Here is a 24518-nt window from a genome sequence, read left to right as displayed (position 1 = left end):
GCGGTGTCTCCGGCATTGCAATACCGGCCTCGGGACTGACGGCGGAGGTGTCTCCGGCATTGCAGTACCGGCCTCGGGCCTGACGGCGGCGGTGTCTCCGGCATTGCAGTACCGGGCTCGGGCCTGAGGGCGGCGGTGTCTCCGGCACTGCAGTACCGACCTCGGGCCTGACGGCGGCGGTGCCTCCGGCACTGCAGTACCGGCCTCGGCCTGAGGGCGGCGGTGTCTCCGGCACTGCAGTACCGGCCTCGGGCCTGAGGGCGGCGGTGTCTCCGGCACAGCAGTACCGGCCTCGGGCCTGAGGGCGGCGGTGTCTCCGGCACTGCAGTACCGGCCTCGGGCCTGAGGGCGGCGGTGTCTCCGGCACTGCAGTACCGGCCTCGGGCCTGAGGGCGGCATTGTCTCCGCCCCCTTTCTCTTTTAACCGGCCTTGGGCTCGCGGCCGCATCGATTTGTAACGGCTGCCGCTCCAAAATGGCGGCGATCCCCTATCCGCAGGCGGCGATGGGTTCCGTCTTCCCGTCTCCCCAAGGGGAAGAGCGTTTGCTGCCCACCCTGGAACCGGAGGAGATCGAGCGGCGGCTGCAGAGGACCCGCATGGAGCTGAGCAACAGGCGGAAAATTCTGGTGAAGAATTTGCGGACGGACAGCAACAGCCAGGTACGGGGGGGGGGGGGGGGGGGGGGGGGGGAGGGAGGGGGTGGGGGAGGAGAGAGTCCGCGGGCCGCCTGCCGTGGGGGAGGGCGTCAATAACAACGCTTTAAAATGTCGGATCCCAGCTGCCTAACCAATGTTTAAATTAATATTCCCACATCCGCCCACAGCAACTTCACAGCACCTGCAGCAACGGCAGCTTCTTCTCCCATTGCCCAGGTCTCACTCTCAACACGGCCTCTGCAGGTTCAATCCCTCCTTCCTCATCAACTTTACATTTAACCGGAGCCAAAGTAAACCCCGGGTCGGCAGCTCTGACCGCCCCAAATTAGTTTCCGACCGCCAGTTGAGAGAATGCGCATTTTTCTGTGTTTGAAGCGAAAAGTTTGAATCTCCAACCAGGTGTGACTTAAAACTTTCAGCTGCGTGTTTGTAACGTGGAGCCTCCGTCTAATGTCGGCTGCCAAGCTGTGTGGGGGGGGTTTCTAATCGACGAAACTCGCTGCTGAATTTCCAAAGCTGCCGGAATGTTTATTTTCAGCTGCGTAATTGTATTTCTGCGACATATTCATTGTTTCATTCCAATTAATTGAACATTTCCACCCTTCCCGCCCCTCCGAAGCATTCAATACAATGTGTTTTATCGATTGGGATCTTTTTACACTACTTGCTGAAAGTGACTGCTCAGATTTTATATTACTTGGGAACTTAGGAGCTGGAGTAGGCCATTCAGCCCCTTGAGCCTGCCTCGCCATCTGGTGAGACCATGGAAATCTTTTAAAGGACATTTAAAGCTTGTACCTAGTGCCCAACACTCTCTACAATTCTTTTTGTATCCTACAGCAGTTTATTTATTCCAAGACAGACAAAGGCTGGAAATAACTTGCTGGCTGAACAGACGGAATCAGACGACAAATTCCATAATGAGCAGTGTTTGTGGTAGCTTTGTACCTGAGGAAGGAGCAGTGCTCTGAAAGCTAGTGTTTGAAACAAACATGTTGGACTTTAACCTGGTGTTGTAAGACTTATTATTGTGCTCACCCCAGTCCAATGCCGGCGTCTCCACATCATGGCTTTGTACCTGGTTATAGTGCAACCAAGGTTTCCTTATTATGTAATGACCATAAGACATGGGCCGAATGGCCTAATTCTGCTCCTATCGAGTCGGCTCCACCATTCAATCATGGCTGATGTGTTACTCCTCTCCTGCCTTCTCCCCATAACCCCTGATCCCCTTATTAATCAAGAGCCTATCTATCGCTGTCTTAAAGACACTCCGTGACTTGGCCTCCACAGCCTTCTGCGATAATGAGTTCCACAGATTCACCACACTGAAGAAATTCCTCATCATTTCTGTTTTAAACGATCATCCCTTCAGTCTGATGCTGTGCCCCCAGGTTCTAGTTTCTCCTACTGGTGAAAACATACTGTTCACGTTCAGTCTATCTAGGCCTTTCAGTATTCTGTAAGTTTAAATAAGATCCCTCCTCATCCATCTAAACTCCCATCGAGTACAGACCCAGAGTCCTCAACCGCTCCTCATATGACAAGTCCTTCATTCCGGGGATCATTCTTGTGAACTTCCTCTGGGCCCCCTCCAAGGCCAGTACATCCTACTGTTGATCCGGGCCCAAAACCGCTCACAATATTCCAAATGGGGTGTGACCAGAAACTTATACAGCCTCAACAGTACATTCCTGCTCTTCAATTCTAGCCCCCTCAACATGAATGCTAACATTGCATTTGCCTTCCTTTTTAAAAATACATTTAGAGTACCCAATTCATTTTTTCCAATTAAGGGACAATTTTAGGATGGCCAATACACCTAACCTGCACATTTTTGGGTTGTGGGGGAGAAACCCATGCAAACACGGGGAAAATGTGCAAACTCCACACGGACAGCGACCCAGAGTCGGGATCGAACCTGTGCATTTGCCTTCCTAACTGCCAATTGAACCTGCATGTTTACCTCAAGATAATCCTGAACTAGGACTACTCGAGTCCATTTGTGCTTCTGATTTCTGAAGCCTTTTCCCACTTAGAAAATAGTCTATGTCTCTTCTTCCTACCAAAGTGCACAACCTCACACTTTTCTACATTGTGTTCCATCTGCCACTTCTTTGCCCACACTCCAAGCCTGCCCAGATCCTTCTGCAGCCTCTTTGCTTCCTCAACACAACCTGTCACTCAATGTATCTTTGTATCATCTGCCAAGCAACAATGCCCTCTGTTCCTTCCAGATGGTTAATATATATTGTGAATAGTTGCGGTCCCAACACTGACCCCTGCGGAACACCACTCGTCACTGACTGCCATCCAGAAAAGGACTCCTTTATCCCCACTCTGTCTTCTGCCAGTCGGTCAATCCTCTATCCATGCCAGTACTTTGTCCCTGACACCACAAACTCTTATCTTATTTAGAAACTTCCTGTATGGCACCTTGTCAAAGGCCTTCTGGGAATCCAAATACATGATGTCCACTGGTTCTCCTTTGTCTAACTTCCACTTTACCTCCTCCTCAAAAGAATTCGAACAGATTTTTCAGGCATGATCTCCCCTTGATGAATCCGTGCTGACCCGGTCCTATTTTATAATGCACCTTTTTTTTTAGTAAACAATTTTATTGAGGTATTTTTGGGATATAAAACAATGACCTTGTATTGTACCATACAAAAGGAAAAACAAGTAAAACGTAGTGCAAACCATGACTCCATTCGCGCAAGGACCTGCCGAAACCACCCCCACTGTATACACACACACACACACACACACACCCCCCCCCCCCAGGCTGATGATTAATTCTCTGCGAAGAAATCTGAATGGCTGCCACCTCTGGGCGAACCCCGGTAATGAACCTCTCAAGGTGAACTTAACCTTTTCTAGACCGAGAAAGCTCGCCATGTCCGATAGCCATGCTTCGGTCTTCGGGGGCTTTGAGTCCCTCCATGCCAACAGTATTCATCGCCGGGCTACCAGGGAAACAAAGGCCGGCCAAGACATCGGCCTCCTTCTCCTCTTGGACTCCCGGGTCCTCCGACACCACAAAGATTGCCATCTCAGGACTCATTACCACCCCAGTTTTCTGGCACGACCAGAACACGTGCGCATGATTAGCCGGCCCACTGGCGCATCTGGCACACTTGTCCTCCAGCCCAAAAAATTTACTCATCCAGGCCACCGTCGTGTGGGCCCGGTGCATGACCTTAAACTGGATCAGACTGAGCCTGGCACACATTGCGGTTGTGTTTACTCTGCTCAGAGCTTCTGCCCAAATACCGTCCTCCATCTCCCCCTGAGCTCCTCTTCCCACTTAAGCTTCAGGTCATCAGCCTGTGTATCCTCTGCTCCCATTAGCTCTTTGTAAATATCTGAGACTCTACCCTCACCTACCTCTCCCTTAGAAACTATCCTGTCCTGCCTCCCCTTTGGCGGGAGGTGTGGGAAGGACACCATCAGTCTGCGCACAAAATCCCGCACCTGTAAGTATCTAAAGTCGTTCCCTCTCGCCAGCCCGAACTTCTCCTCCAATGCCCTCATGCTCGGAAAGCTCCCTTCCAGGAACAGATCACCCACCCTCACAATACCTGCCTCCGCCACAGTCAGTGCCCCCGTCCATATTCCACGGGGCAAATCGGTGATTGTCATAGATTGGGTCCACACTGATGCTCTCTCTTCCCCTATATGCCTCCTCTACTGGCCGCAGATCAGCAGAGCTGCCACTGCTATAGGGCTGGTGGAGTGCGGCAGAGGCACTGTAACCAGGGCCGTCAAACTGGTGCCCCTGCACGAAGCAGCCTCCATCTGTTCCCAGACCGACCCCGTGCTCACTATCCATTTCCTTATCATCGCTATGTTGGCTGCCCAGTAGTAATTGCTAAAGTTTGGCAACGCCAGCCCCCCCTCCCCTCTGCTCCTCTTGAGCATCACATTCCTCACCTTCCCTGCCCAGGCAAGTCCCAGGATAACTTTATTAAGCCTCTTAAAGAAGGACCTCGGGATGAAAATGGGGAGACACTGAAATATGAACAAGAATCTCGGGAGAATTGTCATCTTAACACCTGCACCCTCCCCGCTAGTGACAGCGGGAGCGCATCCCAGCTCCGAACCTCCTCCCTTACTCGTTTCACCATTCGGGACAGGTTGAGCTTATGCAACCTGCCCCAGTCCTGTGCCACCTGTATCCCCTGTTTCTCCTACCAGCCTGAACGGCAAACCCTTCAGCCTACTCTCCTGCCCCCTTGCCTGAATTACGAACAACTCTCTCTTCTTAGCCATGTTCAATTTATATCCTGTCCTGAAAACTGGTCAAATTCCCTCAGGATTTCCATGATGCTGTCCATCCCCGCCATTGGGTGCGCTACGTATAACAACAGGTCATGCGCTTATAACAAGACTTTATGGCCCCCCCCAAACCCCCAAACCCCCAAACCTGGACCAGCCCTTTCCAGTCCTTTGAGGCTCTCCGAACAATTGTCAGCGGCTCTATGGCCAGTGCGAACAGCAGTGGGGAGAGAGGGCAACCCTGTCTTGTCCCGTGGTGTAGTCTGAAGTAATCTGATGTTGTCCTGTTTGTCCTTGCACTCTCCTCTGGGTCCTGATATAACAGCCTAACCCAGTCAATGAACCCCTCCCCGAACCCAAATCTTCCCAGCACCTCCCACGGATAGTCCCACTCAACCCGGTCGAAAGCCTTTTCCGCATCCATAGCTATCACTATCTCTGCCTCCCTGCTCTCCGGGGGCATCATGATCACATTAAGCAGCCTTCTTAGATTGGCTGCCAGTCGCCTACCCTTTACGAACCCAGGTTGGTCCTCCACAATTACGTCCGGTACACAGTCCTCAATTCTAGTCGCCAAGGTCTTGGCCAGTAACTTCGCGTCTGCATTGATCAAAGAGATCGGCCTATAGGACCCACATGCCTCCGGGCCTTTATCCTGTTTCAGAATAAGTGAAATAGTGGCCTGCGACATCGTCTTGGTAGGACTCCTCTGTCTCTTGTCTCGTTAAAAACCCTGACCAGCACCGGCCCCACTATCTCGGCAAACTTTTTGTAAAACTCCACCGGATACCCATCGGGCCCCGGGGCTTTACCCGACTGCATGACCTTCAGACCCCCCAGTACCTTTTCGATCCCAACCAGGGCTCCCAGTCCGTCTACCAACCCCCTACCCACTCTTGGGAAGGTCAGTCCGTCCAGGAATCGCCTCATCCCCTCCGGTTCCTTGGGGGGGGTTCCAAAATGTATAGCTTACTGTAAAAGTCCCTAAACACCTTGGTCAGCCCTGCCAGGTCTCCCACCAGATTTCCCTCCCCATCTGCTTTCCTTCCTATCTCCCTAGACGCTTCTCTCTTCCTTAGTTGTTATGCGAGCATTCTGCTGGCCTTCTCTCCATGCTCATATATCGCTCCTTTTGCCTTTCTAAGCTGCTCTACAGCCTTGCCTGTAGTCAGCACCCCAAACGTGACCTGCAGCCTCTGTCGTTTTTTATCATGCACTTCTAAGTACTCATCCTTAATAATACACTCTCAAATCTTACTCACAACCAAAGTCAGGCTAACCGGCTTTTAATTTCCTGTCTTCTGCCTCCCTCCCTTAAACAGTGGTGTTACTATTAGCTATTTTCCAACCCTCTGGGACCCTCTGCACATCCAGTGATTCACCACCAATGCCTCCGCTATCTCTTCCAGAACCCTGGAGTGTAGTCCATCTGGTCCGGGTGATTTATCCACCTTCAGACCTTTCAGTTTCCCCAGCGCACTTTCTCCTTAGTGATGGCATTTTACTCACCTCTGCTCCCAACTCTCTTGAAGTTCCATGTCTCGGCTAGGACACAACAGAGCACCAACAGTGGAAGTCAAGGATTTGAGGGCCACATACTTAGATTATTAAAATGTCATGGGCACATAGAGAAAATAATCAAAGAAGGGTAATGTATGTTGGCTTTTATATCTAGAGGGATATAATACAAACAAGGGGATTGAATCATGCTTTAGTGACACAAAACCTTGGTTAGATCTCGCCAGAAATATAGTTCTGGGCATTTCATCTGAAGTGATCTATACTGGTCTTGGAGTGTATGCAGCATTGATTTACCGAATAACTATTCCACAAGTTACAATTGTATTCCTTGCAATTTAGAAGGAGTGCAGAAAGAGGCCATTCGGGCCATCAGATCTCCACCGACGCTCTGAAAGAACACCCTACCTAGGCTTATTCCCCACCTTGATGTCCTTTAAGGAAGGAAATATGCCATTCTTGCCTGGCCAACATGTGACTTCAGACCCACAGCAATGTGGTTGACCCTGAAGTGGCCTAGCAAGTCACTCAGTTATATTCAGACGCTATAAAAAGATGAAAAAGGATTGCAACTGGATGGACCACCCAGCATCAATCTAGACATCGGAAACTACAACAGCAAAGCCAGCCCTGTAAAGTCCTTACTAACATCTGGGGGCTTGTGCGAAAGTTGGGAGAGCAGCCCCACAGACTAGTTGAGCAGCAGCCTGGCATAGTCATACACTCAGAATCACACTTTACAGACAATGTCCCAGACATCACTATTACCATTCCTGTGTATGTCCTGTCTCTGGACAGGTCAGAGACAGCAGAGGTGGTGGCACAGTGGCATACAGATGAGAGACAGTTGCCTCAATGTTGACTCTGCACCCCATGAGGTCTCATGGCTTAAAATTAAATATGGGCAAGGAAACCTGCTGATTACCACGTACTGGCTACCATCAGCTGATTAATCAGTACACCTCCACGTTGAACACCACTTGGATGAAGCACCGAGAGTGGCAAGAGTGCAGAAAATGCTCTGGGTGGGGGTTTTTCCAATGTCCATCACCAAGAGTAGCTCAGTCGTACCACCACAACCCCTGTTGGCTAAAGGACATAGCTGCTAGACTGGGATTGCAGCAGGTGGTGAGGGAACCAACAAGAGGGAAAAACATACTCACCAATCTGCCCACTGCAGATGCAACTGTCCATGACGGTATCGATAGAAGTGACGAACACACAGTCCTTGTGGAGACAAAAGTTCCACCTTCACATTGAGGATACCCTCCATCGTGTTGTGTGGCATTACCACTGTGCTAAATGGGATAGACTTCGAATAGATCTAGCAACTCGAGACTGGGCACCCATGAGGCGCTGTGGGCCATCAGCAACAGCAGAATTGTGTTCGGCCACAATCTGCAACCTCATGACCCGGCATATCCCCAATCTACCTACCACCAAGCCAGGAGATCAATCCTGGTTCAGTGAAACAGCATAAGCAGCAAGTAATAAACAGAGCTAAACGATCCCACAACCAACGGATCAGTCTAAGCTCTGCAGTCCTGCCACATCCAGCCATGAATGGTGATGGACAATTAAACAACTCGCTGGAGGAGTAGACTCCACTAATATCCCCATCCTCAATGGTGGAGCCCAGCACATCTGTGCAAAAGGCAAGGCTGAAGCATTTGCAAAAATCTTCAGCCAGAAGTGCCAAGTGGATGATCCATCTCTGTCTCCTCCAGAAATGTCCAGCATCACGGGTGTCAATCTTCACTCCCTGTGATATTAAGAAAGGGCTGAAAGTACTGGGTACTGCAAAGGCTATGGGCCTTGACAATATTCCAGCAATAGTACCGAAGACTTGTACTCCAGCACTTGCGGCACCCCGAGCTAAGTTGTTCCAGTACAGCTATAACACTGTCAGCTACCCAACAATGTGGAAAATTGCCCAGGTGTACCCTGCACGAAGAAACAATCCAACACAGCCAGTTACTGCTGTTTCCGTCTACTCTCCGTCATCAGCAAAGTGATAGACAAAGTAATCAACAGTGTGACAAGCAGCACTAAGTCAGCAATAATCTGCTCACAGATGCTCAGTTTGTTCTGCCAGGATCACTCGGCTCCTGACCTCATACAGCCTCGGTTCAAACATGGACAAAAGAGCTGCATTCAAGAGGTCAGAGTGACTGCCCTTGACATCAAGGCAGAATTTGACCAAGTGTGGCATCTAGGATCCCTAGCAAAATTGGGGAATCGGGGAAAACTCTCCGCTCGCTGGAGACGTACCTGGCACAAAGGAATTTGGTTGTGGCGATTGGAGGTCAATATCGTCTCGGCTCCAGAATATCGATGCAGGAGTTCGTGAGGGTAGTGTCCTAGGCCCAGCACTCTTCAACTGCTTGATCAATGACCTCCCTTCCATTATAAGGTCAGAGGTGGGGTCATCTGCAAACATGTTCAGCCCCATTTGTGACTCCTCAGGTCATGAAGCAGTCCATGCCCAAATGCAGTAAGACCTGGACAATTTTGAGGCTTGGGGTGACGAGTTACATTCGCGAAGTGGAAGGCAATGACCATCTCCTACAAGAGAGGACCTAACCATTACCCCATGACATTCAATGGCATTACCATTGCTGAATCGCCCACCATCAACATCCTGGGGTTTGCCATTGATCAGGAACTGAACTGAAGTAGCCATATTAATAGCTTGGCTACCAGAGCAGATCAAAGGCTAGGTTGAGTAACGCCCCTCCTGACCTCCCAAAGCCTGTCCATCGTCTACAAGGCACAAGTCAAGGCTGTAATGGATTGCTCTCCACTTGCCTGGATGAGTACAGCTCCAACAACGCTCAAGAAGCTCCAGCCATCCAGGACAAAGCAACTCACTTGATTGCTATCCCTTTCACAAGTTTTCGATCCCTTCACCGCCAGTCGTAACTGTGTGTACCATCTACAAGCTGCACTGCAGTAACACGCCAAGATTCTTGGGCAGCACCTTCCAAAACCACAACCACTATCATCTAGAAGGACAAGAGCAGCAGATCCTTGGTAACCCCCACCACCTGAAGGTTCCCCTCCACGTCACTCACCGCCCTGATTTGGAAATATATCGACTTTTCTTAGCTGTTGCTGTGTCAACATCCTGGAACTTCTGTGGCACATTGGAACTGTCAATCGATGAGTCGAGCGCCAAATCACGTTCGTACGAGGGCATCTTTCGGCGTCTGTAGATATGTGTAACGCACCTCCTCGTCTGAGTAGATCCTGTGTATACGGAGGGCTTTCCATGGGGGATGGCTTTTTAAATGTTTTTAGTGTGGAAGCTTGAGAAGTGGAGCATCGTGAGGTTATCCGTGGGCTTGCAGTAAAGCGGAGTGCTGAGGTGACTGTCCTTGATGGAGATCTTGGACACACAGCGTCATCATGGCATTTACAAGGGAAATCATGCTGGACAAATCTACTGAAATTCGTCGAGGGTGTAACGAGTGGAGTTGATTTTGGGGGGGGGGGGCGGCAGTGAATGTTTTATTTGGACTTTCTGAAGGCTTTTGACTGGAGAAGTCCCAAATATGAGACTAACGTGCATAATTAAAGTGAATGGGTTTGAGTTTAGTGTAGTGAGATGGATGGAAAACAGATAAGCAGACAGGATGCTCCAAAGAGGAGGAATAAAGGGTATTTTTCTGGTGGCAGGCAGTGACTAGTGGGGTATTACAGGGAGCGGTGTTGGGATCTCCGCTATTCACAATATATATTCATGATTGGATGAGGAAACTAAATGTAACATCTCCAAATTTGCAGATGGCACAAAGCTGGCTGGGAGGATGAGCCGTAAGAAGGATGTTTCATTGTGATTTGGACAAGCTGAGTGAATGGGAAAATGCATGGTAGATGCAGTATAATGTGGATAATGAGGGATTACCCACATTGGAAGTAACAGGAAGGCAAATTATTATCTGAATGGCTATAAATTGAGAGAGGGGAATGTGAAAACCCCTACCATTCACTGAACGTAAGCATTCGGGTGCAGCAGGGCAAATGGTGTGTTGGCCTTGATAGCGAGACAATTAGAGTGCAGGAGCAGGGATGTCTTGATGCAATTAAACAGGCCCTTGGTGAGATCACACCTGGAGTATTGAGAACACCTGGAGTATTGGGTGCAGTTTAGGTCTCCTTATCTGAGGAAGGATGCTCTTGCTATAGAGGGAGTGCAGCAAAGGTTTACCAGACTGATTCCTGGGTGGCACTGTTAAGTGAGGCACAGCTGCTGACTCAGCGCCAGGGACCTGGGTTCAATTCCGCCCTTGGGTGACTTGTATGAAGTTCGTACATTCTCCCAGTGTCTGCATGGGTTTCCTTTGAGTGCTCCAGTTTGCTCCCACAGTCTAAAGATCTGCACATTAGGTAGATTGGTCATGGTCAGTGTGCGGGGTTACGGGCATAGGGTGGGGGCATGGAACTCGGTGGAGTGCTCTTTCGGATGATTGATGAAGACTTGATGGACTAAATGGCCTCTGCACTGCAGGGATTCTATGGTGGGACTGTCTTATGAGGAGACATTGTACATGCTGGAGTTCAGAATAATGGGGGGGGGGGGGGGGGTGGAGTATCTTCTACAAATCTAAAATTCTAACAGGACTAGACCGGGTAGATGCAGGAAAGATGTTCCCGATGGTGGGGGGAGTCCAGAACCAGGAATCACATTCTGAGGATACAGGGTAGATCGTTTGGGACTTGGATGAGAAATCTCTTCACCCAGAGAGAGGCGAACCTGTGGAATTCACCAGCACAAAGTAGTTTAAAGAAGGAGTCCGGTGTAGTTCTTGGGGTGAAAGGGATCAAAGAATATGAGCTATGAGGGGAAGGAAGGAATAGGTTGTGTTGGATGATCAGCCATGATAATGGTGAAGCAAGCTTCAAGGGCCGGATGGCCTACTCCTGTTTTCTATGTTTCTATTGTTTGGTCATTGTCACTAATCAGCTGAGCCCGTAATGTGGCTCATTTATGCTGGCTAGAAACGATACATTTAAATGCAGGGAATTGTTCTCTGCAATTAATTGGAATATGCTCGAGCTTTGCACCTTTTTTTGAATTGTCAGAGAACTTTTTTTAAAATAATTTTTATTGAAATTTTTACAAAATATAAACATCTTAATTCTATTAACATACAACCGCGGTAACACCCCATGAACAATACCCCCCCCCCCCCCCCCCCGCTCCAAGAGAAACTTCAAACAAAAGGAAAGAACAGAAACAAAGAAAAAAGAAAAAAACAAAAAAAGAGAGATAGCACCCTCCACAAACCCAGGTGCACAGTTCTCCCTTCCCCCAATCCTTACCTCCCCCCCCCCCCCCCCCCCCCCCCCGGGGCTGCTGCTGGTATCGGCCTATTTCCCTACCTTTCCGCCAGGAAGTCCAGAAAAGGCTGCCACCGCCTGAAAAACCCTTGTACTGATCCCCTCAGGGCAAATTTCACCCCCTCCAATTTAATGAACCCCGCCATATCAGAGATCCAGGCCTCCACGCTTGGGGGCGCCTCATCTTTCCATTGGAGCAAGATCCTCCGCCGGGCTACTAGGGACGCAAAGGCCAGAACACCGGCCCCTATTGCCTCCTACACTCCCGGCTCCACTGCAACCCCAAGAATTGCGAGTCCCCAGCCTGGCTCGACCCTGGATCCCACCACCCTCGACACCGTCCTTGCTACCCCCTTCCAAAACTCCCCCAACGCTGGGCACGCCCAAAACATATGGGCGTGGTTTGCTGGGCTCCCCGAGCACCTAGCACACCTGTCCTCGCCCCCGAAAAACCTACTCATCCTCGACCCAGTCATGTGGGCCCTATGCAGCACCTTAAACTGTATGAGACTAAGCCTCGCACAGGAAGAGGAGGAATTCACTCTCTCCAGGGCGTCCGCCCATGTCCCCTCAATCTCTTCACCCAGCTCCTCTTCCCATTTCCCCCTCAGTTCCTCCACCGAGACCTCGTCTACCTCCTGCATCACCTGGTATATGTCTGAAATCCTCCCTCCTCCAACCCACACCCCCGAGAGGACCCTATCCCGCACCCCCCGTGGGGGCAGCAAGGGGAACCCCTCCACCTGCTGCCTGGCAAACGCCCTCACCTGCATGTACCTAAACATGTTCCCCGGGGGAGAGCCCAAACTTCCCCTCTAACTCTGCCAAGCTCGCGAACCTCCCCTCCACAAACAGGTCCCTCAACCTCCTAACCCCTGCCCTGTGCCAGCCCAGAAATCCGCCATCAATGCTCCCTGGGACAAACCAATGGTTCCCCCGTATCGCGGCCTCCATCGAGCCCCCCATTTCTCCCCGTGCCGTCTCCATTGCCCCCAAATTTTGAGGGTAGCCGCCACCACCGGGCTCGTGGTATACCTCGTTGGAGGGAGCAGCAACGGCGCCGTGACTAGCGCCTCCAAGCTCGTGCCTACACAAGACGCCGCCTCCATCCTCTTCCATGCTGCCCCTTCCTTGTCCATTACCCACGTACGCACCATCGCTGCGTTGGCAGCCCAATAGTACCCACAGAGGTTGGGCAACGCCATCCCCCCCCAAATCCCTGCCCTGTTCCAGGAACACTCTTCGAACCCTCGAAGTCCCATGCGCCCACACAAATCCCGTGATACTCCTGTTGACCCTCCTAAAAAAGGTCTTCGGGATAAAGATGGGGAGGCACTGGAACAGGAACAAAAACCTTGGGAGCACCGTCATCGTAGCGGACTGCACCCTCCCCGCCAGTGATAGCGGTAACATAGCCCACCTCTTAAACTCCTCCTCCATCTGCTCCACCAATCTTGTGAGGTTGAGCTTGTGCAGGGCCCCCCAGCTCCCCGCCACCTGGACCCCATGGTACCTGAAGCTCTTCCCTGCCTGCTTCAATGGGAGCCTACCAATCCCCTCCTCTTGATCCCCTGGATGCACCACAAACACCTCACTCTTGCCCAGGTTCAACTTATACCCCGAGAAACCCCCGAATTCCCTAAGAATCCTCATCACCTCCGGCAGTCCCCCCACTGGGTCCGCCACAGACAGCAACAGGTCGTCCGCGTGCAGCGACACTCGATGCTCCTCCCCACCCCGCACCAGGCCCCTCCAGTTCCCTGACTCCCTCAGTGCCATGGCCAGGGGCTCAATCGCCAACGTGAAGAGCAAGGGGGACAGGGGGCACCCCTGTCTCGTCCCCCGGTAGAATTGTCAGAGAACTTGGGGAGTTTGGTTCCCTTTTATTTTCTCCATGGAAACACCTTGGCCAATGAGAGTTGAATTGCCAGTAAATCAACATCTTTTTCTCCTGTAGTTTAGTTGTGATTATTTGTTCGAAATTTGGTATTCTTGAATTTGTCCTGATGAGTGTAACACTTTCAGCATGCACATTTCACATTGCAACAGTAAACGCATTTCTAAAGTACTCGGGTTAAACACTTTCGGATGTCCAGTGGTCGTGAAAAGCATTTTATAAATGAATGTCTCTTTTTGCCCCCCCCCCACCAATTCATGTTCACTTGAATATCCTTTCTTTTTGGTCCATGCAAAGTTTGCTGTTGTAGGCATTTCTTATCAACTGAACTGAAATGTGACCTTACTTACAAAGTACTCTGGAATAGTGGGCTTCAGGGTGAACAATGATGAGCTTTGCACTCAAAATGGCACCGAATACTGTTGCATTTTCCTGATATCTCTCAATCTCTAAATTGACTGTTCATACATAGACAGGCTAAAAACTGAACCAAGTCTAACAAATTAATCAAAAACATAATATTTTCAACCGGAAGTTAGGATAAGGAAAAATAAGTGTGTTGGATGATGGGAAGAAACACGCAGGTCAAGGAAGCACATTTTAAAAAAATCATTAGCTGTGGATGCTATTCAAATGATAAAGCAATGATCTTTTCCATTGTTTGTGGGGTGGTGGGGCAATGTGTGAGGGTCGCAGCCCTCTACAAAGTGTGCGCTCTTATGTTGATTTTAGAATTAAGCAAAGCATAAGCAAAAAATTGATGAGCGTATGACATAGTAAAAGACAGAAAAACCGATTGTAGAAGTATGCAAGTAGGAAAAGATAGTGAAAGTACACAGAAACCCATTAGAGAGACCGGAGACATTATTATGGGACTAAGGAAATGGCAGGCATAAAACTAATACCTATCTGTCCTCATGGTGGAAGGCCAGAAATAGAGGGGAACCATGGGTCTGAAATGAGACTTTCATTTATTTCTTAGTAAAGAAACAGCACTAAACTATTAATGGAATTAAAAATTGAGAAATATCCTGGACCAGATAGCTTGTGCCAAGGCATTTTAAAATGGTGGTTATAGAGCTGGCGGATACATTGGTTTTAATTTCCCCAAATATTCTAGATTCTAGAATACCCCATGAATTCAAGGTAACAAATGTAACCGCACAAAAATCGGAGAGGGGAAGCTGGGAGCTATAGGCCTGTTAATCTGCCATCAGTAGTAGAAAATGCTAGAATATATTTTGGGAAATGGTAGCAGAATGCCTAGCAAATCATATGGTTAGACAGAGTCAAAATGGATTTAGCAAAAGGAAATCTTGTTTGACAAATTGGTTAAGTTTTCTGTTGTAGTTAGGGTAGATAAAGGAAAACCAGTGGATAAAGTGTATTGAATTTTCAGAAAACATTTTGATATGGTGCCACACAAGAGATTAACAATGCAATTAGGGCTCATGCCGTCACCGGAAGTCGGGCCTGTTCTCAATTGAGAGCAAAGAAGATTAAGGGGAGGTACGCAAAATTGAGGGGTTTTGATAAAGTAGGAGAAAAACCTTGGCATATTTAAAATAATTGGCAAATAAAACTGAGAGAGTTGAGGAGAATTGATTTATGCAACATGCAGTGATCTAGAATGCACTGCCTAAGCAATCTCATTATTTAAAAAATTTCTGTTCTTATTTTCCAATCTAGCATGACGTCACCCCATCTCTGTAATCTCTTCTGGTAGTACGACTCTCCCAAGATGTCTGCATTCTTCCAATTCTGACTTCTGATTTTGATCGCAGGATGTGTCTCCAGCTCCAGAGGCCATAAGGGCTTGAATACCCTCTCTATACCTCTTTAATCCTTTTAAGGCACTCATTAAACCTACTTCTTTGGCCAGGCTTTTGACCATTTGCCTAATTGTCAATATGATTTGGTGCCAAGTCAGGTTTTGAGTTCTGTTGAAAGATCATGGACCTGGAGCACGTACTCTGTCTTTCTCTCCACAGATGCAACTTGACCTATTGTGTACTTTGTTTTTATTACAGGTGCTAACTTCTGTTTGATAATGCTTTTGTGATGTGCCCGGGGACATTTTACTTTGTTGAAGGCTCTATGTAAACACAAGTCGTTGTTCTTGAAAGGGTGGTGGAAAATGATTCAATAATAACTTTCAAAAGGGAATTGGATAAATATTTGAAGGAAATAAATGTGCTAGTTTATGGGGGGGGGGAAAGGACAAATGAGTGGTACTAATTGGTTAGCTTGTTCAAAGAAGTAACACGCATATGAGCTAAATGGCCACCTGTGTTGTACCATTCTGTGATAGTTTCTACAATGGAATACAGTTAGTCTTCATGAAATATTGTGGTTGAATAATGAAGTCAAGCTATTTACACAAACTAAGCTGATAGATTTGATAATGTTCAATGAAGAGTAGAAGGTGGGCCATCCTAACTACCTGTCAACTTTCTTAACTAGTGTTATTACTGGGTGGTGAATGTGGAGAAGGTACGGAGCTGAGTCAGAGGGGTTGACTCCCAATGGGTCAGAATGGAGGAGAGTTTGGATAGGCGGCCGGAATTGAAGGCGCTAGCGACAGCGCCGCTCCCGATGGCCCCGGGGAGATACTCGGGGAGTCCGGTAGTAATAGCTTTGTTGAGAATTTGGAGGCAGTTTCAACAGCAGTTCGGGTTGGGGGCAGGGTTGAGGGAAATGCCGATTCGGGGAAACCATAGATTTGACCAGGGAAGTGGGATGGAAATTTTTGGAGATGGGAGGAGAAAGGAATTAGGTTACTAAACGATTTATTTCTTTGGGTTTGTTTTGCGGGATTGAAGGAGCTGGGAGCGAAGTATGGCTGGAGCAGGGTGAACTATTTAGATACATGCAGGTTCGAGACTTTGCCAGAAAGGAGATACAGAGCTTCCCAGTAGAGCCGGCTTCTACATTGCTGGAGGAGGTGCTGGCGACGGGGACTGGAGAAGTGGGTAGTGTAGGCGATTTATGGGGCTATTTTGGAGGAGGAGAAGGCACCGCTCAAAGGGATCAAGGCAAAGTGGGAGGAAGAGTTGGGAGAGGGTATGGAGGAGGGGTTGTGGTGTGAGGTGCTCCGGAGGGTGAATGCCTCCACCTCGTGTGAGAGGTTGAGGCTGATGCACTGAAGGTGGTGTATAGAGCGCACTGTACAAGGGCGAGGATGAGCTGGCTCTTTGAGGGGGCAGAAGATGTGTGTGAACGTTGCGGGGAGGGTCCCCCGCAATCCACGTTCATATGTTTTGGTCCTGTCCAAAGCTGGAGAATTACTGGAAGGAGATGTTTAGGGTAATCTCTAAAGTGGTGCTCGTGAAACTGGACCCGGGCCCTCGGGAGGCCATATTCGGGGTGTCGGACCAGCCGGGGTTGGAAACTGGCGCGGAGGCAGCTGTTATAGCCTTCGCCTCGTTGATCACTCTAAGGCGGATCCTGTTAGGGTGGTGTTCACCCTGTGCCCTGGCGTGGTGGGGGGGACCTGCTGGAATTCTTAATGCTTGAAGCGGTCAAATTTGAACTGAGGGGAAGATGGAGGGGTTCTACAATTCATGGGTGTTACTCGTCGTGCACTTTCGAGTATAGGATCACATCGAACATAGAGGGCTTGGAGGGTTGGGGGGAGGGGAACTGTATGTGTTAATGGTTACGATGGGTGACTCCCGATTCCTTTTTGTCATTTGTTTATGTTAACATGCGGGCTAATGTTTGGGGGTTTGGTGGGAGGATGGGATCGTTGTTATTGATATGGGGATTAGCATTACATTCATTCCTGACTATTGTTTATTGTTGGATGTAAATTTGGGAGAAAATGTGAAAAAGGAGGAGAATATTAAAAAAAACTTTCTTAACTAGTTAACTAGGCTACAACTGCCCCTCTAAAGTTTGGAAAGCACAGCCTTTCCAAAGGCAAATCTTAAAATTATGAAGTCATTCAATAGGATAGATGTAGAGACCTTTCCGCTTGTGGGAGTCCAAACTAGGGTTCATAAATATAATCATGAATAAATCCAATAAGAAATTTGGGTGACACTGAACCCAGAATTGTTTAGAATATGGAACTTGCTACCTTTCAGTAGTTTATGACTAGCAGGAATGTGAGAAAGGAGTAATGGAAATGCTGCAAGGATTAGAGAGAAAGGTTGGGCGAAGACTTGTGAAGAGCATAGACATGGATCAATGAATCATAGAATTTACAGTGCAGAAGAGGCCATTCGGCCCATCGAGACTGCACCAACCCTTGGAAAGAGCACCCCACTTAAGCCCACGCCGCCTTATCCCAGTAACCCCATGTAACATTTTTGGACAATAAGGGCAGTTTAACATGGCCAATCCACCTGACCTGCACATCTTTGGACTGTGGGAGGAAACCGGAGGACTCGGAGGAACCCAACGCAGACACTGGGAGAACGTGCAGACTCCGCACAGAAAGTGGCCCAAGCTAGGAATTGAACCTGGGACCCAGGAGCTGTGAAGCAATAGTGCTAACCACTGTGCTACCCGTGGCGCCTCAAAATATATGCACACTCCCAAGGCCAGAATTGAACCCAGGTCCCTGGTGCTCAGGCAACTGTGCTAGCTACTGTGCCACCCCAAATTTCAATTCCAACAGCTGCCATGGTGGGAGTTGAACCTGTGTCCCCAGAGCATTAGCCTAGGCCACTGGATTATAACTACACTACCCTCTCCACTAGATATCGATTAGTTGGGAAGTACGTGTTGTGACTTGTGTATCTAATTAAAACATATGGTCTATTAATTAAACAACATCATTATGTACATCCCTGCGTTCACTTGTGCAGAGCTTTTTTTTTGTTTTTAAAATTTCTCTGAAACATCTTGGAATGTTTTTGCATTAAAGGCCCTCCAAGTTCTTGTGCAATGTCATACATTGCCATGATCATTATGAAGATGGATAGGATTTTGTCTCCCATTCTGAATGTTTGCGAGTCCTTTGTCAAAGTTATTTATATTAAAAGGTTCAGTAAAATGCTCGTGTTGTAAGGTCAGTGAGAATGAGCTTTTCTGGTCAGCAATGTTTTACATACGTGCATGATTCTATTAAGAGTTTGATTACACTTTATTCTAATTCGGATATACTTTTAAGACTACATTTATATTCCAAATCTGAAATTCAAACTGCTCTCCACCAATTTCTTATTTATCTGACTTTTGAAGATTTTCTCCTTGGTGCATTTTAATCATTTTGTTTAGGCATTTGAATGTGCTTAATTAAATGACTAATATTTATTTTATTTTGTTATTCAGGAAGTGCACGAATTGCTCAAAGACTATGAATTGAAGTACTGCTATGTGGATAAGAACAAAGGAACCGGTAAGTTTGAATTATTTTAAATGTTTGAGAAATGGATCTTGACCCTCACTACCATTCATCAAGAATTAATGATTTTGGAGAGGGATAATTTCATAAATCACTTGTTCTCAAGGTAAGATATTTGATATTTGCATCCTCTTCCAGGCATTTGTTGTGGCTGTTTGTCACAGCAGCAGAGTCCATTCTCCACCCCGGTCTCTTGAGCTACTCCCCTCTCCAGGACTATATCCACCCAGTACAGCACATGGTCCGAAATCTCTATCGCCGAGAACTCTGATCCCCTAACCCAGCCAACTATGCCTTCCCGAGCACGAAAAGGTCTGTTCTCGAATATACTTTTTAAACCGGGGGAAAAAAACAAGTACTTCCACTCCCTCGACTGCAATAGGGGCAGCACGGTAGCACAGTTGTTTCATAGCTCCGGGGTCCTAGGTTCGAGTCCCGGCTTGGGTCACTGTCTGTGCGGAGTCTCCACGTTCCCCCTGTGTCTGCGTGGGTTTCCTCTGGGTGCTCGGGTTTCCTCCCACAGTGCGAGTTAGGTGGATTTGGCCACGCTAAATTGCCATAGTGTCCACAAGATTAAATGGGGTTACTGGATTACGGGGATAGGGTGGAGGCGTGGGCTTGATGAGGGTTCTTTTTCCAAGGGCCGGTGCAGACCAATTGGCCTCCTGCACTGTAAATTCTATGATCTATGAACCTCCACGGATCCACCCCTCCCATCTCCCATGAGCCCAGCCAGTGCCTTCGCCCCTCCCTGACTGGGCAAGTGAACGCGGCCGTGACCCGGCCATCCTTGGCTCTTGCACCATATTCCAACCCACTCCCCACAATTTTATTTTCAAATAAATTTAGAGTACCCAATTCATATTTTTTTCCAATAAGGGGCAATTTGGGTTGTGGGGCGAAACCCACACAAACACTAGGAGAATGTCCAAACTCCACAGTGACCCAGAGCCGGGAGTGAACCTGGGACCTTGGCGCCGTGAGGCCCAGTGCTAACCCACTGCGCCACCATGCTGCCCTCCCCTCCCACTATTAGCTTGTCCGAGTGCAAGTCCGGGATGGCTCCTTGCACCTTCCTCACAAATCCTGCATCATCCCAGTTAGGGCCATACACACTCGCCAGTGCCACCAACCTTCCCTCCAACGCTCCTGTTACTATCGCATATCTACTCCCCTGGTCCAAGACCACCACCTCTGTCTGGATCCTCACTGCCTTACCCATCAACACCGCTGCACTCCGAGCCCTATTGTCGGACCCTGAAAGAAATACTTGGTTCGCCCAGTCCTTCCTAAGCCTCACCTGGTCCTTCACCTTCAGCTGGGTCTCTTGTAACATGGCAACATCGGTCTTTATGGTTTTTAGGTGAGTAAACACCCTCACACTCTTCACTGGCAGCCCCCAAACCCCTCCTATTCCACGTTGCTGTTCTGACCTAGTCGATCTCCATCCCCCACGTTTCAGACCTTCCAGGCCATCGAAACCTGTTCGCCCAGGCTCCGATGACCGTGGCCCCTCCCCCATCACACTCCCGCTCACCAGCCAACTTAAATTTGCTACTGTGGAGGCCCATGCCCAGTCCCAAAAAACAAAGAAATTCCCTTCAAGTAAACAAACCCAGTGCAAACACACACCCCAGAAAACTGCCATCTCAAAAGATCCCATCTCCTACCCTACCCAATCAGGCAACCTCATACCCTTTAATTACAAATAACAACATGAAATAGAACTATACACAGTCTTCCACCGCCTACCCTTGGTCCAAGACCAAACCTCAGTCTATTTCTCATTTTTGCTCCTGTACTTCTCCCTTCACAAGAACCTCCACTGTCTCGAACTGCAAGTCTTTTGAGTTGTAGGTCACCCTCAACTTCGCTGGATACACCACGGCAAACTGCACCACTGTTGTACGGTGCTGCCTTCACTCGACCGAAGGCCGCCTACCTCCTCGCCAGCTCAGTGGTTAAATCCTGGTATATGTGTATACCAGCTCCAGCCCACTGCACCTCCCGCTTCTGCTTCGCCTAACTGAGAACCACCTTCTTCACATGGTACCTGTGAAAACAAATTATTACCGCCCTTGGCAGCTCAAGGGGCAGCATGGTTGCACAGTGGTTCGCACTGTTGCTTCACAACGCCAGGGTCACTGGTTCGATTCTCGGCGTGGGTCACTGCTTGTGGGTTTCCTCCCACAAGTCCTGAAAGATGTGCTGTTAGGTAATTTGGACATTCTGAATTCTCACTCTGTATCGCAACAGGTGCCAGAGTGTGGTGAGTAGGGGATTTTCACAGTAACTTCATTGCAGTGTTAATGTAAGCTTATGTGTGACAATAAAGTTTATTATCATTCGTCTTTGGCTTAGGCCTCAACGCCCGATCCAGCTCATACCGGGAGGGATCTTCCCCCTCCCCCAGCAGCTGCTCAAACACCTTGGGCAAAGTACTCAGTCGGCCTCGGGCCCTCCAATTCTTTGTCAGACCCAGAATTCTTAATTTCTGCTACCTAGATCTATTTGCTAGGTCCTCTACCTTTGCTCTCAGACCTTTGTTGGCCTCCACCACCCCCTGCAGCTCCTCACCGATCAAGGTGTGCTGATCACTGTGTTGTGACAAGGCCTTCTCCACCTCCTTCAGCGTCTCCCCCTGCTACAGACCTCAGCCGATGTCTTTGACCCACTGCCTTCATCAGGACAATTGCCTCCTCTACCAATACATTCATTGCCGCCATCATTTCTTTCCTCAACACCTCCACGTGTTTAGCAAACTGTTTTTTGAATTCAACAGCCATCACCTCGGTCATCTTTTCTGCTGTGAATGGTGCAACCCCACCTAGGGACCCAGCCTCTGCCATCTTTCCTGCTGCCAGGCTGACCCTTTCACTCGATGGCAAACCTTCACTTGCCCCTTCTTCCTGGCGGTCTTGTTAGTTTCAGACATCCCCCTCCTTCCTTATGTCTTCCTGCATCAGTTCGTTAAAAATTGCCTTGGGACCGGGCATTAAGTTCCAAAAAAAAATCGACTCTTGAGCTATCCAGCGTGTGACTTGCTCCTACGTGCTGTCGCCGGAAGTCCCCATCCTTCGACCACTTAGTTTGAACCTGTGTCCCCTATCTCTGCCGAGGGAAACGAGTTCCTCCTGCCTGCTCTATCTCTACCCGTCACAATTTAGTACACCTTAATCATGTTAACCCTTGGCATTCTCTGTTCTAAGAAAATCATTTGCAAGGGCAGCCATCGACCATTAACTCTTGTTTACTGTTAGTAAGCCAACTTGGGATCCAATGCGCCAGTTACCCTATATCCCATGGACTTTTACCTTTTTGACCAGTCTGCCATGTGGGACCTTGTCAAATGCCTTACTAAAGTCCATGTAGTAGACAATTCCCACTGCACTACCCTCATCGATCCTCCTTGTCACGTCCTCAAAAAATTCAATCGAATTTGTATGGCATGACCTTCCCTTAACAAAGCCATGTTGACTATCTCTGATAGTCCATGTCTTTCTAAGACACATTTTGTCTGGTGCCTCAGGAATGATTCTAACAATTTTCCCACCACCAAAGTAAGACTGACTGCCTATAATTGTTTGACATTTCCTTCATACACTTCTTAAATAATGGAACCATATTTACGTTCTTCCAGTGTTCTGGAATATGCCCCGTGTCCAGTGAAGATTGGAAAATAATCTTCGGGTCATCTGCTAATTCTTCAGTGACCTCCTTCAACATCCTATGAAACAATCCATCCCACCCTGGTGACTTAACCACTTTCAAGGCTTCTTGCACATCTCCAACACTTTTTCTTTTGTTATGATTATTCAATATTTCACATCGTTTCTCTTGGATTACTATATCTGCATTGTCCCTTTCCTTTGTTAATTCAGTGACAAACAATTTTTAAAAATTCTTCCCATATCCCCTGCATCTTCACAAGTTCTCCTCTTCATTCCTGATGTATCCCACTTTTTCCTTAATTATCCTAACTAGCCCTAGTTAAAGTCTAGCTGATGGGGAAACAGGAAGTTTTCGCAAGTTGCTTGAGACATGCCTGGCAGAGGAAAAATAGTTTGGCTTTGGAGACAATCTTCTCAGTGCTCGGACATTGCTTTTGAAGTTCCTCGGGACAGTGATCTGATCGCTTAAGTAGCATTCCCTCCATCAGAAACAGGGTTGTTTGTCAATGGTTTTTTAAAAATATTTTATTCAAGGCGTTTCCACATATACACAGATATCAGAAGAGCAACAGAACAACTCGGTAGACTACTGCAACCTGTCTACCCCCAGATCGCCACATCTTGCCATCCCATTTTTATCACCCTCTCCTCTCTCAAAGCGAACATGACCATTTCCAGCCTCAGGAATTCTGCCGGGTCCCTCACCACCCTCCCCGTTTTCAGCGACTGAGTCCCAGCACCCTAGCAAAATCTGTCTCCGGGCTATCAGGGACACAAAGGCCAAAATATCGGCGCCTCATTCCCTGGACTCCCGGGTCTTTCGACATCCCGAATATCGCCACCTGCGGACTGTCACACCCAACACTTCTGACATCACATCCAAGAACTCCTGCCAGAACCCCCTCAGTTTTGGGCAACTCACAATTCCTCACTTAATTGAGCAGCCCACACTTACAAGCTGTGTGGAAAGTGACAGTTGCACTAAACTGGCAGGCAATGAAAACTTTCAATACGAGAAAGTCGAAACACTTTCCTTCGGTAGTTGCAACTGAGAAACCTATGACTCATATTGAGGCTGGTGATTCTGAAAATAAAATGAAAAATGATTCCGCCGAATGGTTCACCACCTGACTCCCCAAAGATTCTCACCACCTTCAAGATGCAAGTCAGGAGTGCAGTGAAGTATTTTCTACATGCCTGATGTTGCAGCTTTAGGACCATTCAAGACGCTGAACACCATTTGAAAAAACAATCCTCTTTGTCAGCACCCCATTTACCAATTTATGCATCACTCCTTTCAATCTGTACTTTCTATAGGATACACTACTGCAAGTTTGTCAAGACTTCATAAATATCACCTCCCAGATCACCATTACTAAAAATAACATAACATCAGAAATAACATAGCACCAGAAATAAGAGTAGTATATCTTGTGGCCCTTTGAGCCAGCTCCTCTCATCAATACAATCATAGCTGATCTCGAACTTCACATCTACTTCTCTGCCCATTCCCCATTTCTCTTGATTCCCTGAGGTCCAAAAGTCTATCTATCTCAGCCTTTAATGTAATTAAAGTTGGAGCATCCACAGCCCTCTGTGACAGAGAATTCCAAAGATTCACAGCCCATTGAATGAAGCCATTTCTCCTCATCTTAGCCCTAAATAATCAAGGGGAACAGATATTGGGATTGTTACTATTCTGAAATTGGGAAGGAGCCTTTAAATAACAAGCTGGATGTGATGATTTTGTGCTATGTTCATAATTGCACAGATAGTAATATCTATGCATATTCTTTTCCAA

General features: G+C 48.2%; 1 protein-coding gene across 3 annotated transcripts in view; it reads left to right on the top strand.

Annotated features, from left to right (window-relative positions):
* Positions 1-400: 400 nt before the first annotated feature.
* The window catches only part of raver2 (ribonucleoprotein, PTB-binding 2), a 120226-nt gene continuing 96108 nt past the window's right edge, over positions 401-24518 (top strand). The window contains exons 1-2 of one of the 3 annotated variants that reach the window (XM_038794478.1): positions 401-660; positions 18974-19040. In XM_038794478.1, the coding sequence (XP_038650406.1) occupies positions 475-660; positions 18974-19040 (253 nt within the window). In that variant the 5' untranslated portion in view covers positions 401-474. The remainder of the gene's footprint in view (positions 661-18973; positions 19041-24518) is intronic. The other 2 variants (XM_038794479.1, XM_038794477.1) reach the window with 2 other exon arrangements.

The sequence above is a fragment of the Scyliorhinus canicula genome, chromosome 4, assembly GCF_902713615.1.
Source record: "Scyliorhinus canicula chromosome 4, sScyCan1.1, whole genome shotgun sequence".
Classification (NCBI taxonomy): Eukaryota; Metazoa; Chordata; class Chondrichthyes; order Carcharhiniformes; family Scyliorhinidae; genus Scyliorhinus; species Scyliorhinus canicula.
The sequence above is the reverse complement of the archived record's forward strand: the minus strand, read 5'-3'. Positions and strand labels throughout refer to the sequence as shown.